Below are 10,750 nucleotides of genomic sequence, written 5' to 3'. Positions count from 1 at the left end.
ATGGATAAGGACAAGACAAAACCCTAAACTGGATTCAAGTTTAAGCAGCTATGGCCACAGATACCAGAACTGTGAATTGGACAAAGCAAAATATAAGATGTTTCAGAAAAGGGTAGGGCATTCCAATATAAAAGCTAAAAGCACTCGTATAAATGTAATTTTGTGCTCCATGGTCATGCTCAAAATGGAGGACTTTTTGGACTTCTTCCTGGACAGAAGGTTGCAATGGAGGACATGTGCTGGGAAAAAAGGATGCTTGGTCACCTTGGGTTCAAGAAGTTCTTCTATAATTCCCATTTGGGAGGAAAGCATTATTCCAACAAGAGCCAGTGTGGTGCAGGGCTTTGAGTGTTGACCTGGGACTCTGGGGACCAGGGTTCGAATCCCTGCTTCGTTTTTTGCTGGGCTCTATGTCTGGCTCAGCTGCATTGCTTGGTCTCAGTTAATTCCAGAGCTCAGCCCTGGAATGGAGGTAAAGAAGCGAGTTCAAGGTACCCTCCAGGAAGCATGTGAATTTCTTTAATGGAAATACACAGATGAGTCACAATTCCTGGCAAAGGTTTGGCCTCAGGGGTTGAGAGTTTAAAGGAAATAGTTGTTGCATAGAGAGCGGGGGTGAGAAATATGTGAACTACATCCAGCCCCCAATCCTTTTTGTACCCCTATTATTATTATTATTATTATTATTATTATTATTATTATTATTATTCACTACCACTCCCCCCAAATCTCATGCCATATTATTTATATATATAATATAATATATATATAATATGGCATGAGACCAAGTCACCTAAAACAATATATGGAGACCAAGTCACCTAAAACAAAAGTTGAATCTCCCTTTTCCCAAATTCCAAAATCCATATGTGGCTGAGAGAGTGCCACCTTTGCTTTGCTTTCTGATGGCACAAACTTTGGTTTCATGCACAAACTTTACTTTACTTTCACCCCCGCAAACCCTAACCTTAACCCCAGTGCCAAAAAAGAAAAATGGAAATGGAAAAATTCTGGGATTTGTAGTTTTGTGAGATGTTTAGCCCTCTCTCTCAGATTGCTCTGGTGCAACAACAAATGTCAGATTCAGATTCAGCCGCAGACGAGAGGAAAAAGACGTTGCAGCCAAAGGCCAAAGAGGAAGCCCTGCTTTCGGTCTCTGAGATCCTTAAGTTGGTGATTCAGGAAACTCATTGCTGATTAAATTAAGGCCGCTTGAGCCAAGAGCCAAAGGTCTTCGAGAAAGTCACCAAAAGAAAAATAAGAATGGGATTTGTGGTTTGGTCTGGCACCGGCAGTCTTTGGCGGAGAAGGCTCAAGACCTTGCAAAATTGCAAATCCCAGGATTGTGTAGGATGGAGTTACAACACTTAATGTGGTCTAAAACTGCATTATTTCTACAGTGCGCTTGCAGTATCTTGTCTAGAGGTAGACAAGAGCCAGCATGGCATAGGAGTTTATCCCACAAAGGAGACTGGGAGTAGATCCTGTGAATATCCCGGAAAAACCATGAAACAAATTTGACACGGCGTCACACAAAACCTGCCATTAAAGTGGTCACAAAGAAGCATCAACACACATCTTTTTACTTTTGGGGTTTCAGCAACAATGCATTTCCGATATCAATTTATTTGCGCACTTGTGTGTGATAATCATTTTCACTTTATTTGTGGGATGCCTTAAATGAGCTTTAACCTCTCTTTAATGCCAAAATTAGCCCCAGTGTGATCAACTCCATAGTGATTTGAGCATTGGACTAGGACTCTAGAGGCCAGGGTTTGAATCCTGGCTCAGCCATGGAAACTCACTGGGTGACTTTGGGCAAGTCACACTTTCTCAGCCTCAGAGGACGGCAAAGGCAAACCCTCTCTGAACAAATCCGGCCAAGAAAACCAATCTGTGGTGAAAGCTCTGGCGCCACGACAAACTACAATTCCCAGAATTCCATAGCATGGAGCCATAGTAGTTAAAGCGGATTAACTCTGCAGTGTGAATGCAGCCAAGATTAGGAATCAAATTCGCATGTGAATGGAACGCAGTCCAAATGCAATCATGAGACATCTCAGGAATAGCTGAATTTGGAAAGAATATTGAATTTATAAATCCTTTTCCATTGCGAATTCGCAGTCAGTTCGCATTTGTGTTAGTATGTAACACATCTCCAGTTTGGCCATGGGATTACTGCCAGCCATGGGATCCTGTCCTCACTGCGCATGCGCAAAGACGCTCATTTGAAATCATGAAGCCGATGGGTACGTACTCATGCCATGAGTTTATTCACATTCGCACCGCTTTCTCTTTCGGACGGATGCTGCGTTTGTGTGTGTGATAAACTACTACGTAATTTCTCGCATCTTCAGATTGCCCTTGCTTTCTTCTTCTTTCGGGACGGCGATACATTCCTCCGTGTGAAAAAGTCTTGAGAGAGTGTGACTGAGAATGTGTAGATGGGTATTCAATAATGAACAAATGGTTAATGGTGACTCTATGCCCAGCAAAACCCCTCTTTGTTCAGAGCCCAGGACAAGGAAATGATCTCCTGCAATAACAAATGCAATAAAATCCCTCAAAGAATGGGTTGGATTTTCCCAGGCGGTTTCTCCAGCCAAAAAAAGGCGGATCCAGCGAAGATCTCGGCAGAGATGTCAGATGGAGCAAAGGAGCCGAGAGCATTCTCTCTCTTCTGTGGCAGCAACATCGGGCATGGCTTAAGCCTCTTCGGCCCAAGAAGTGGCCACTATGCCAGGGCAAGCCTCCCTGATGGGACTGGCAGCCCTGGCCCTGACATTGGCCTGGGTAGTGCTCATTCCAGCTGTGGCAGGTGAGAGAGGGCCAAAGGCACCACATTGCTAGTCCAGACTGGGCATCTGCTTGCCGACTGGGAAGCGGAGACATTGCATGGGATTTAGGGGCAAGAAGACAGTGCCTGTTGGCATTGGCATGGCACTCTCTTCTCGGAGGAGATGCCACTCTCTTCTTGCAATGTGGGAATGCTTGACCCCCTTTGTTTTTTAATTTCTGCTTTGCACATTCGTTTTTATACTTTACATCCTTGACTTGGAAAGGAGCTGTTTTGTGTGTCAGTTTTTGTCCTTGCCAACATGGGAAGGGCAAAACAGACACACAACATTTCTCTTATTTGGGGTATTTTTAAGCATTCATTTTGAACAGTGTGTAAAGGGATCTTGTATCACCTTTGAGACTAACCAAAAGCAATAACTACCAACTTCTTGTTTTCGGTTAGTCTCAAAGGTGCTACGAGGTCCCTTTGCAAACTGATTTTTTAGGATGAAGTCAAAAGCTTTCACAGCCGGCATCCATAGTTTTTTGTGGGTTTTTCGGTCTATGTGGCTGTGTTCTGGAAGAGTTTATTCCTGATGCTTTACCATCATCTGTGGCATCTTCTGGCTTTGTGTGTCTTTGGCTCCTTTTAATAGGTTTGCTGACGTTTCCACATTTGGATAGTTTGAATAGTGATTTTTCAGATGTATTCCTTTTAATAGGTTCGCTGACATTTGCACACCTGAATGGTTATTTTAGGTCTGTGTTGTTGTTGTTGCTGTTGTTGTGTGCCTTCAAGTCATTGCCAACTGATGGAGTAAACCTTCCTTTGCACTTTCTTCCTTGGTCTTCCTTAGTCGTTGATTCAGGTCTGTGAGGTTTTCTGCTATTAAAATGGTGCCATCTGCATATCTTAGATTGTTGAACATACCTTAGATGGTTGATATTCTTTAGACTACAAGTCCCAAAATCCCCAGATAGCCAGCGTGGCCACAGATGACTCTGGATTATTCTACCTTTGGGGGGGAGGTGGGGTCTACTGAATAATGCATCTCCTGCAAATTGCAATATAGTCAGTCCTCCATATCCACAGATTCAGCCATCCACTATTTGAAAATATTCCACACACAAAATAATAATAACCCAAAATGCAAACTTTGATTTTGCCTTTTTATATCAGGTTTGCCAGTTTACGACCCCATTGTATCTAATGGGACTTGAGCATCCATGGATTTTGGTATCCACAGTGGATCCTGGAACCAAACCCCAGTGGACACCAATGTAAAAGCAAGAATTTTTGAAACACGTTTCCTTCCCCTCCAGGTTTAAGACTGAGAAATGACATTGTGGATCGGTGAAAAATGTTGTGAAATTTTGGACACGAGTTTCTTCCTGCTGGTGGGACCTTTTCAAAATGCAATGCAATCTGTAATGTCCTAATTCCAGGGAGGGAGAAATACAAGCTGTTAATTGAAACCAGTTTTCAACAGCTATTCACATTTTTCTACCGCCAGCCTTGAGCTGGATTTCTTCAGCTTTATCCAAAGGGCAAACTTGGTGGAGTTGAGAAATATCTCCCTTCTGTCTGTTAAGATTAGAGGTTTAGGGTTTTGTTGCCGTTGTGCGCCTTTGAGTCATTTGTGACCAACGATAACCCTAAGGCAAACCTATCCTGGGGTTTGTCTTGGCAAGATTTGTTCAGAGGAGGTGTGCCATTGCCATCCTCTGAGGCTGAGAGAGTGTGACTGTTCCAAGGTCCAGGAGATTTCAAACAAGTAGCTGAATTAACATCTTGCAGCATAAAAAGGAGAAAGGAAGTGGAAGGAGGGGGAAATGTGGCAGCCCCTTTTAAAAGGGGTTTTATTTTTGCATGAGTTTTCATGGATATAAACTCCCTTCTCTGCTCTGGGGCCCCAACAAACCACAGTTCCCAGAATTCCATATCATTGATCCATGGCGGTTAAAGTGGTGCCAATTTCTGCAGTGCAGATGCAGCCCAACTGTGAAAGGGAGGCTCTTTCCAATGAAAGGACTGGCATTTTAGGACAAGGAGGGTGAATCCAGCTCTCTCCTCCTCCTCCTTCTCCATTCTGTCTCCTTCTCTCCATCCCCCTTTGTCCTTCCTTCATCCTCCCTTTGTACTGTTTATCTCCTCTCTTTTCCAAGATGGGTCCAAGATGCTGGAAAGCCGCTGCTTTTCTCATCCAGGAAACCAGTGGCGCCTTACTGCTGGGGAAGTTACAAGAACCCTCCCTACTAGTTCCCATATCGCAAAAGAAATCTGCTCAGAGAGATCGTTTTTCTTTTGAACATAGGGGAAACTCGACTTTTGCTAAGCAGATTTATCGCTTTCACACATCAACACTAACCGATGATTGTAAAAATCTGAAAGACCACACCTAGCCCTTTGAAAAAGTAGGGTAAGGACTGGGATTTGCATCTGCATCTGCATCCTATCACATACCATCCCACTCCCATAAGTATATAAATATGCTTTATATCTGAGGCCTTAATACCATGCAATACTACTCCCAAAGAAGTGGGTTTATGTCCATGAATGCTCATGCTGAGATTTTTTAACTTCTCCAAGACCTGGATTCTCTCCTCTTGACCTCAGAGGAGACAACAGAAAAACCCCTCCGAACAAATCTTGCAAAGAAGACCCCATGAAAGCTTGTCTTTTGGGGTACCATCAGCCAGAAATTGCTTGAAGGCACCCAACAGCCACAACAACCAATTCTGTATTTAGATAAATAAATAGTCCTCTAACATTTTAACTTCTCCAAGACTCTCTCTTTCTAATCTCTTCTCACGTGTTTTATATCTCAGTTGATGTGACTCTGGTCCCTTGATAAATGACAATAACTAAGCCATTATGTCTGGGCTGAATATCACAAACACACACAAGTTGACCCTGGAGTGGAGCCTTGAGGAGCTATGGGGCAAAAGCTATCATTGCTTTAACTGATCTCCTGCGAATCCCTTTGAGCCAGATTTCACAAGTGTGAATGGAGAGCCTATGTATATGCCCAGTGGCTGTTTGGTTCTGGATCCAGCTGCTTCTCTTCTGTGTGTTGGAATCACCCAAAATGGAGAAAGTTCTTAGGTCCTCCGCTTGGGATGACCCTTCGCCCATCTTCTTATCTTTTGGGACTGAGGTGGGGCATGGCTTTGCTGGGACCTGCCTTGCAAATTCCCAAGCATCAAAGTCAGATGAGATTTCCCACCAAACAAGAAGAAAGTCCTTCTCTGGTCACTCTTTGCAAACCTAGATTAAATGATAACTTGGGACCGGAGGACGTGATCGGTCCAGCAGCTGCGGACTGAAACTTTGATAAAAACGCACCTGCCTTCCAGACGACAAACATAGAGCCTCTATCATCCATAATCTTTTTCTGTCCTTATCCATAACAGAAGCCCCTTGTGACAACAGCTTCAATGGCCACTCTTCTTTTGCAAGCACAATGCTAAGGACTGGCGAGGACCTTGAATGGCCCTGGCTGTCGCAAGGACAGTATCTCCCCAGATTTAAGACTTTCAGGGTCAGCCAGCTTTGGACACGTACCGGTTCATAAACCCAGCTGCAACAAAGCTAGCCACGTAAAAAGAGGTGTGTGTGTGTGCCTCTAGAGGTGTGTGTGTGTGTGTGTGTGTGTGTACCTCTTTGCTGTAGTTGTTGTTGTGTGCGTCAAGTCATTTCCAACTTATGGAGACTCTGAGTTGAACCTATCCTGGGGCTTTCTTTGCAACTTTCTCTTGAAGGGGTTGCCATGGCCATCCTCTGAGGCCAAGAGAGCGTGGGTTGCCCGAAGTCAGCCCATGCATGTACACAATGGAGTACAGATTCTGTGCAGTTATTACACAATGGCAGGGTGGAACACACTCCCTCAGAGAGTGGTAGAGCCTCCTTCTTTGGAGGTCTTTAAACAGAGGCTGGATGGCCATCCATTGGGCATGCTTTGGTTGTGAGTTCCTGCATGGCACAATGGCATTGGGTTGAATGGCCCTTGGGGTCTTTTCCAATGCTATGATTCTGCACTCTATATTGCCATGTTGGCAATATATACCCATTTTGCCACCCCAGTGGGGCATCACAGCCCTCCTTCATAGGGTTGCTGGCTGGCAGAGAAGCCTCTGCCTTCTTCTGACAGCTGCACTGGCACCAGAGTGGGTTAATGGGCAGCAGACATTTGCTGTAAAAACAAAGGGATTACTCATCAGAAGGAAACAGGCTTGCGAAATCACAGCCTGGGATGGCAAAGTCTGCATCATCTTCACATGACCAGATTTAAATCTGATGCCAGGACCTGAAACACATTGGTTTGAATATGTTTCAATTCAGCAGCGGGAGAGTTATATAACCAGGATCATTGGGAATAAAGGGACTTTTAAAAAAACATCCCAAAACATTATCCTCCTCCAGATTCTTTCTGATTGAAAATGTGATTCAAACTGTAGAATTGAATCATATATATATATATATATATATATATATATATATATATCTCCTGCAAATGATTGTAACCCGCCTTAAATCACATTATCGGAGAAAGACGGGATATAAATCTTAGAAATAAATATATAAATAAATATACATTTCAGTGGAGATACATGTAAAATTCTGCATATATGTGGAAATTCTGCACCTTAACTGCCATGGCTCAATGTTATTTGAATCCTAGCCTCAAGGGTCTTAGGGTTGCTATAAGTTGGGAATGACTTGAAGGCACACAACAACAACAGCAAATGGCCTGGAGACTGCCAAAGAATCTCAAGTGCTGTTGACTATATATTTCAGAGGAAGGTAGCAGCAAACCTCCTTTGAATAAATGTTGGCAAGAAAAAATCTAGGGTCACTTTAAGTTGGAGATGACTTGAAGGCACACAATTAAGAACAGCAAACCTCTGGGAGTCCATGAAACCAATAATAATACCTGGTTGTTGTTTTGCCATAGGAGAACCTGAAGTGGGGAAAAACTGCCCCAAAGAATGTCTTCCCACTGATTTCGCATCAAAACCAATTCCTGCAAAGAAACTGCAAAGCTATGAGAAGATCACATGCAAAGGGAAGACGGCGGTGATGTAAGTACCTTTTTGTTGCGCCTTCATGTTGTGCTGGTTGTGATGTGCAATGCTTCTCTATTGCCCACCTGAGTCAGAAGATATGCCCGCATATTGCCTCCAATCTTGACAAGCCTCTGCATTTTAATGTCTTTCTTCCTTTTCAAACCCTTGCAATATGGGAGCGGCAACCGATGTTCAACTGATCCTTTAAATTCATTGCTTTCAGGCACCCCAAAATGCATTGATGCTGGTGCCTCTTGTGATCCCAGCACCTCTAGATCTCCAAGAGCACCTCCGTATTATTATTATTATTATTATTATTATTATTATTATTATTATTATTAAGCTTTATTTATATGGTATTGTAAATTTACACAGCACTGTATGTACATTCTTTTTAATGAGATGGTTCCCTGCCCTGAGGCTTACAATCTATAAAGACATGAACCACATTTGCTGTAAAATGGTTGAACCAACATCATCATCATCATCATGCTTTATTTATATAGCACTGTAGATTTACACATCATCCTCAACCATCACTAAAAGAGATTATAAAATGGATGCATATGCTTGGCGGTGGTGATGTGTGCCTTGGAGTTATTTCTGACTTACGGTGTCCATAAGGCAAACATTTTGTGAGGTTTTCTTGGTAAGATTTGTTCAGGGGAAGTTTGCCATTACTGTCCCCTTGAGGCTGAGAAAGTGTGACTTGCCTAAGGTCACAGCTGTGGGTTTCGTATATATAGATATAATAATAATACTTATTTATTATATAAAAGTATATAATAGTATAAGTTTTTATTTTGAAGCCAGAGTTGGAGACAGAAACATTTCCGACCCCGATTCCAAAGACCAGTGGTTTCAAGTGCATTATTTTTGCAGTACAGATGCAGCCTTAGTTGGGTCCTGTCCACTGCATCCCTCCTTACTGGGATCCTTTCTTTTTCCTCTCCAGATTGCTTACTAAGATGAATCGGAGCTTCTGCGCCAGACCTGAGGAGAAATGGGTGCAATCTGCTATGAAGCAACTGGATTTAAGAAATGCCTCTCCGCCTTCAAAGACCAGCACTCCAGTGGCAGAAAAGCCAGGCGTGTTTGACAAGTTCTCCAAAGATGCTGTCACCACATTAGCTCCAACTTTGGGTCATGATCATCCCATTGGAACGGTGGCCTACAGAACATCAACACAGTTTCCCGAGAGGAGAACAATAATTCCTGACCGCTCTGTTGTGAATACCACACCGGTGGGACCAGAGGCCACATCTCAAAGACCCCCAGAAAAGTCTGGCGTTGGAGCCACTTTTAAGCCTGGAAAGACAGACCAGACACATGGCTCTGGAACCACTCGTGGTTTGGCGACCTCTCCTACGTTCATAGGAACTCAGAGGACCGCTAATGGTAGCTCTGGGGTGCAAAATTATACAAGGTCTTCTCTACAACCGACCGTCCATCCATCCAGCTCAAGCAGCCATATTACAGACTCTGTTGAGAAAGGCATGGTGCCTTCTGCCACATCAACCATGTTCCTCACTTCTCCCAGTGTGCCGACTTCAGTTCTGGGCACAGGTGACAAGCTTCAAACCACTACCGGACTCACAAACTGGTTTCAAACTGACCAGTCCAGCACACGCTCCAGTATGGATGGAAACAACACCAGGCCCATCAACGTTGAAGACAGGAGTGATGGAATGAGGAACTCATCTGTTGCTTTTGGAGGGACATCAGGAATCCCTTCATCAACTGAAGCAAGCTTTGTTTCTGAACTGCCGGCTTCTCAACCAACTTCGGGGTTTCACCAGGAAAATGTCAATGAAAAGAGCAGGGCCCAGGCAACAACCTACAGCCCCGAGGTGACATTGGCCTTGTTTCCGGGGGGCCTGGCTGGGTACCGGACTCACATCATCTCCTTGGTGGGTGCTGGCCTTCTCTTCGTTGCCTCTGCTGTTGTTGGATGGCTGTGGATGAAGAGCAGTCTATCTGCAACCACTTTATCCAAGGAAATGGTGGAAGGCCTGTTGTACAATTCACCCAACTCTCAAACTGACGAACATGCCATGAGGATTCTTTGACTTGCTTGGGTCTTTTTGCATCCAGAGTTTCTTCTTCCAACAAAGGGACTAACTAGGCTTAGTCTGAGGACATACAACAGATGATCTAACTCTGCCAGAACAGGACCTTATATGGTTGGACAACAGGATGCATATCAACCAATGGACAAATAATTTCAATGTTATGAGATGCCTTAGCCTGCAGGGTGATAGACTGGGGTCATGGTCTTCAAAGTGGGAGGTAGGCTTTTATAGGAAAACATGCCATCGCTAGAGGAAAGGGGACTTTGTCCCGGGAGTATATGTGTGTGTTGTGTGTAAGAGTGAAACAGATTATTCTGTTCAGAGATGGATGGATCCAAATATTTTTGCCAAGGGTTAGGTCCAAGAGTTGGATCAATCCAGTTATTGGTTAAGAACTTGGTAAGTCCTAATGTCGTTGCTGAGAGGTGGGCCGAGAGTTGGGTCAGTTCAGTTTTGACCGGCCCAATTGTTGGGAATCTTGGAGAGCTGGATCAATTCTGGTACAGATCAGGGACGTAGCCAAGGGAGGGGGGGTTCTTGGGGTCCGGACTCCCCCCTTCCATTAGAAAAATGAATGGTGTGTGCTGCTGTGCCGCTGCACCCAAGCCCCATTATAATGGTGGCCCTTAGTCTGGACCCCCCCCCTTCCTAAATCCTAGCTACATCCCTGTACAGACAGATCAGTCTACCTGTCATTGTGGAGTGACAATGCTGAGATCAGCCAGAAGGGATTAATGTAATACCTAGGGCTGGCCCTATGTGGGTACTTCTCAGACAGTAGGACCATCTCCCTTAGGCAGAGGGAAATCCAATGCCTGGCATCCTGTTAGTGA

General features: G+C 44.1%; 1 protein-coding gene across 2 annotated transcripts; it reads left to right on the top strand.

Annotated features, from left to right (window-relative positions):
* Nucleotides 1–2,660: 2,660 nt before the first annotated feature.
* CX3CL1 (C-X3-C motif chemokine ligand 1) lies at nt 2,661–10,469 on the top strand. 2 transcript variants are annotated; one of them, XM_042438146.1, is made up of 4 exons: nt 2,661–2,818; nt 7,734–7,860; nt 8,801–8,918; nt 8,964–10,469. In XM_042438146.1, the coding sequence occupies exons 1-4, from the start codon at nt 2,737–2,739 to the stop codon at nt 9,912–9,914; spliced, it is 1,278 nt and encodes a 425-aa protein (XP_042294080.1). In that variant the 5' UTR covers nt 2,661–2,736; the 3' UTR covers nt 9,915–10,469. The 2 variants fall into 2 exon arrangements, with proteins under 2 accessions (XP_042294080.1, XP_042294079.1); XM_042438145.1 differs by having other exon boundaries at nt 8,801–10,469.
* Nucleotides 10,470–10,750: the final 281 nt, after the last annotated feature.

The sequence above is a fragment of the Sceloporus undulatus genome, chromosome 8, assembly GCF_019175285.1.
Source record: "Sceloporus undulatus isolate JIND9_A2432 ecotype Alabama chromosome 8, SceUnd_v1.1, whole genome shotgun sequence".
Classification (NCBI taxonomy): Eukaryota; Metazoa; Chordata; class Lepidosauria; order Squamata; family Phrynosomatidae; genus Sceloporus; species Sceloporus undulatus.
Note: the sequence above shows the minus strand (reverse complement) of the source record. Positions and strands in the feature narration are given on the sequence as shown.